The 3,700-nt window shown below is 53.3% G+C and overlaps 2 protein-coding genes across 3 annotated transcripts in view; both read right to left on the reverse strand.

The window, feature by feature from the left end:
- The window catches only part of nfatc2ip (nuclear factor of activated T-cells, cytoplasmic, calcineurin-dependent 2 interacting protein), a 4,592-nt gene extending 3,380 nt beyond the window's left edge, over positions 1–1,212 (reverse strand). The window contains exon 1 of the mRNA XM_015393602.1: positions 1,085–1,212. Within this exon, the coding sequence (XP_015249088.1) occupies positions 1,085–1,096 (12 nt within the window). The 5' untranslated portion in view covers positions 1,097–1,212. The remainder of the gene's footprint in view (positions 1–1,084) is intronic.
- Positions 1,213–2,159: 947 nt separating this feature from the next.
- sgf29 (SAGA complex associated factor 29) overlaps positions 2,160–3,700 on the reverse strand; it is a 6,622-nt gene continuing 5,081 nt past the window's right edge. For both annotated transcript variants that reach the window (XM_015393579.1, XM_015393571.1), the window contains exons 5-10: positions 3,566–3,633; positions 3,363–3,492; positions 3,142–3,288; positions 3,032–3,067; positions 2,707–2,869; positions 2,160–2,311 (exon numbers count right to left, since the gene is read on the reverse strand). In XM_015393579.1, coding sequence (XP_015249065.1) covers positions 2,195–2,311; positions 2,707–2,869; positions 3,032–3,067; positions 3,142–3,288; positions 3,363–3,492; positions 3,566–3,633 — 661 coding nt within the window. In that variant the 3' untranslated portion in view covers positions 2,160–2,194. The remainder of the gene's footprint in view (positions 2,312–2,706; positions 2,870–3,031; positions 3,068–3,141; positions 3,289–3,362; positions 3,493–3,565; positions 3,634–3,700) is intronic.

Raw genomic sequence — 3,700 nt, forward strand, 5'->3', positions numbered from 1 at the left:
TATCAAATTAACATCTAGTAACGATGGATCGCTGATTACAGATTAGAGCATAATTCTCATATATTCCCCCAAACTAAGCCCATATAATTAGATGATTGGATGCAAACTATCGGCCCTTCAACAGACCAGGAAGCAGATTTCTCATCTCCATCAAAATATTTATTTTCTACAGAGAAGCTTAAACTTTCATTAAATCCAGTCTAAAGTCAGAAGCAGAGACCAAAGAGTTCCTCCAAACCATGGATGATCCCAGTTATCACTGTTACTGAAATCTACAACAGAAAGAAAATATTTGGGCAGAAACTGAACTTCTGCTGGATGCTGATGGGGATTATTTTAATGTCAGATTAAATTAAGCGTTTATTTCTGCATCTTTTGCTCCTATGAATTTAAAAATAATATGGCGCTGCTCTCCTGGAGCTCTGAGGAAGTCGGAGCGGAGCAGGAGGGGAGGAACAGCGGAGGCTGCAGGCTTTGCTTTGAGCAGGAGGTCTGGATGGAGAGGTCTGGATTAGGTGGCCTGGATTAGGTGGTCTAGATGGAGCGGTCTGGATTGAATGGTGTGGGTGGAGTGGTCTAGATGGAGCGGTCTGGATGGAGCGGTCTGGATTAGGTGGCCTGGATTAGGTGGTCTAGATGGAGCGGTCTGGATAAAGTGGTCTGGGTGGAGTGGTCTAGATGGAGCAGTCTGGATTGAGCGGTCTGAACGCATCGCGTCGGTGAAACATTCAGGGACTAACCGGAAGCCCGGTTGGTTCTGATCCCAGGTGGTTCTCTGGTTGCCATGGCAGCAGGTGTTCTGATTTGCGCGGTTATCAGTCTATCGGACCTGAATTCTGCGCAGGAAATAAGCGGGAAACAGCCGCTCCATGTTTCACTGATTTTTCCTGACCTGTTAACCGGAAACACTTTTATTTTGAAAAGCCCGGGCTCCTTGAAGCGAAGCTTGTTCAGATTTTCGTCAAACGGGGAAATGTTCGTCATTTAGGAAGTTCTCCGCCTCTGGTTCTGGTCTTAGAACCCAGTAGAACCTCTTTATGATCCTATTAAAGGTTTTAAAGCGGCAGATCTGCCAAACACTCACCGTTTCAGCCATAACTGGTCCAACTCTCTGCTCACAGAACCCGCTTCTTCTTCTCTGGTTTTATTAATGTTGACGAGTTGGTGTAATACCGCCCCTAGTGGTGCGGGATGTGGAGCAGATCTGGATTTTCTTTGACATTGTGAGGATTATTCTTCCTGTCAGGATAATCTCTCTCCATCTTTATTCTGTATTACAGAGAATGGAGGATGAAAATGGAGGACAGGCAGATGGATCTTTATCAGAGAGCTGATTTATTGATAAAGCTGGAGCCATGGCTGTCTCCTCATCTACTAACATGGATCCCAGCCTTTATTGTCATTCCACTGTCAGAGCATCTAGCCCCTCCCCTCGGGGAGCAGGAGGCTGCCATTGTGATGCTCCCAGGGAGCAGTGTGGGGTTAAGGGTCTGGCTCAGGGCCCCAGAGTGGCAGGCTGTGGGGATCCAACCGGGTATTTGGAGCTTTCTCAGAGCAGAAGCTGCTCTGACCACTGAGCCGGGGGGGTCAGTGGTCTGCAGTGATGCAGCTGAACGCCTGATAACAGCGGGATTTATGGCGTCGCAGGAGAATCCGTTCCTGCATTCCTGGGAGATTCCAGGCTGTTAGATATAAACAGATTAGATTATGTTTATTGGAATAAAAGAACAATTAGATGTTACAGAACTTTAGAATGTTGCACATGACATCCTTTAATCTGAAACATCAAACAAATGAACAGAAATATTTATAAAATCTGAGCGTTTCTGTGAATCAGCATCTAGGTGAGATTATCTGGAAAACAGCAGCTTTGGACCTTCATCTGAGGAAGACCATCTCTGAGGCTGCCAGGCTGTGGTTCCAGGAGGTCCAACCATCATGGCAGCTAAGCTACGCTAAGCTACGCTAACCGCAGGCAGGCTGCAGATGCTTCCTCTGATCAGAGGAACCAAACACTCATTTCTCTGTTTCCTTACTGAACATCTTTGAAAATAACAGAAATAAAAAGGATGTTTGGATGAATCCAGTCTGACATCCAGCAGGAGGAACCATCAGGAGGAACCAGCAGGCGGGTCCATCCGGCAGGTCCGGCAGGCGGGTCCATCCGGCGGTTTCATCCGGCGGGTCCAGCCGCTCACTTCTTCTTGTTCTCCTTGCAGGCCACCACGTAGCGCTGTGCCACGTTGAGCGGCGGCGAGTAGCCGTCGGCGTACGACGTGTCCTCGAACAGCACCGAGTAATCGTCCTGCGGCTGGACACAAACACACCCGGGTCAGAGCCAGAGAACCGCAGACCGGTCCAGGCCCGGTTCTGGAGGACCACACCTGGAACGGTTCTGGACAGCAGCGTCCAACAGAAGCACTCAACTCTTCCCCAGCCGGTCCCGCTCCAGAACCGGTCAGAACCGGACCAAGCAGAACCTGAAAGCGGCTCGTTATCTCGGTCCGGACTTTGACTAGGCCACATGAAGGAGCTTGGACCCAAAGTTCTGGAGGGCAGCTTCAAGCAGAACCCGTCCGGACCGGACCCCGGGTACAGGGAGAGCGGACTGGTTCTGGACCGCCGCAGCAGAACCGGGGACACGGGTCAGAGTGGGGAACAGTTCAGCTTTAGGCGGGACCGCGCCATGATGGCGGCTCGGCTCACCCTGTGTGGCGGCGTGTGGATCAGGGCCCGGTAGAAGCAGGTGGTCTGCGGGTACAGCGCCAGAACCAGCTGGTCCTTGCTGAACAGCGCGTCTGGGTCGGTCTCTGGGTTGGCCTTCCACTGAGGCAGAGGGATGATCCGCCGCCGGCTCAGCGTGTGTCTCCTGAGGGGAACCAGAACCACAGTCAGAGTCCCACCTGCAGCTGCTTTAACGGTTCTGAACCAGAACCCAGCTTCAAAGCCGCCCCTGGTTCTGAGAGCTGGAGAACCGGGCCTCCAGAACTCAGCAAACACCGAATGGACCTGCTGGTTCTGAGCCACTCACTCTTTGCCTTCTTCGTCGATGTCGTCCACCTCGTACCTGCAGACAGAACAGGATGAGTAGCAGGTTCTAACGGGCCTCCTGCCGCCAGCAGAACCGGGTCTGGACCTCACTTGTTGGTGGAGTGGTTGTAGCTGACCACCTCAGCCAGGATCCACTGCTCGTCTCCGTCCACCGCCTTCACCCGCGCCGCCACCTTGTCGCCCTGCTTGGCTACGTAGTCGCCGCTGGCCGGGATGGCGCCGCACAGTGGGGGAGGGCTGGAGGGAGGGACAACGGAGCTGAGCATCATCTGGGCCGCCGACCGGGGCGGAGCCATAGAACGTCACGCTACCTCTCTCCGGGTTTGCCAATCCACAGCGGGAGCGTCATGGCCGACTGCTGCAGCAGCGTCATCAGGACGCCGCGTCTCATGGTCTTCCTGGGGGGGTCGCTGTCGCTGTAGACGCCCGCCATCTTGGCAGCTAAAGAGCAGAAGGTCGTTGAGAGGAAACATTGCTGCAGCTGGAGGTGAAGAACAGGAAGGAGGGAACCTACCGATGCGCCGCTCCTCCAGCAGAGACTTGATCTCCGCGATCTTATCCAGAGAGTGGCGCAGGATGCTGGCGACGGAGGAAACGGGAAGCATGGGAGGAAACGGGAAGCATGGGAGGAAACGGGAAGCATGGGAGG

This window comes from Cyprinodon variegatus, unplaced genomic scaffold (assembly GCF_000732505.1).
Source record: "Cyprinodon variegatus isolate N-32 unplaced genomic scaffold, C_variegatus-1.0 Scaffold24, whole genome shotgun sequence".
NCBI lineage: Eukaryota > Metazoa > Chordata > Actinopteri > Cyprinodontiformes > Cyprinodontidae > Cyprinodon > Cyprinodon variegatus.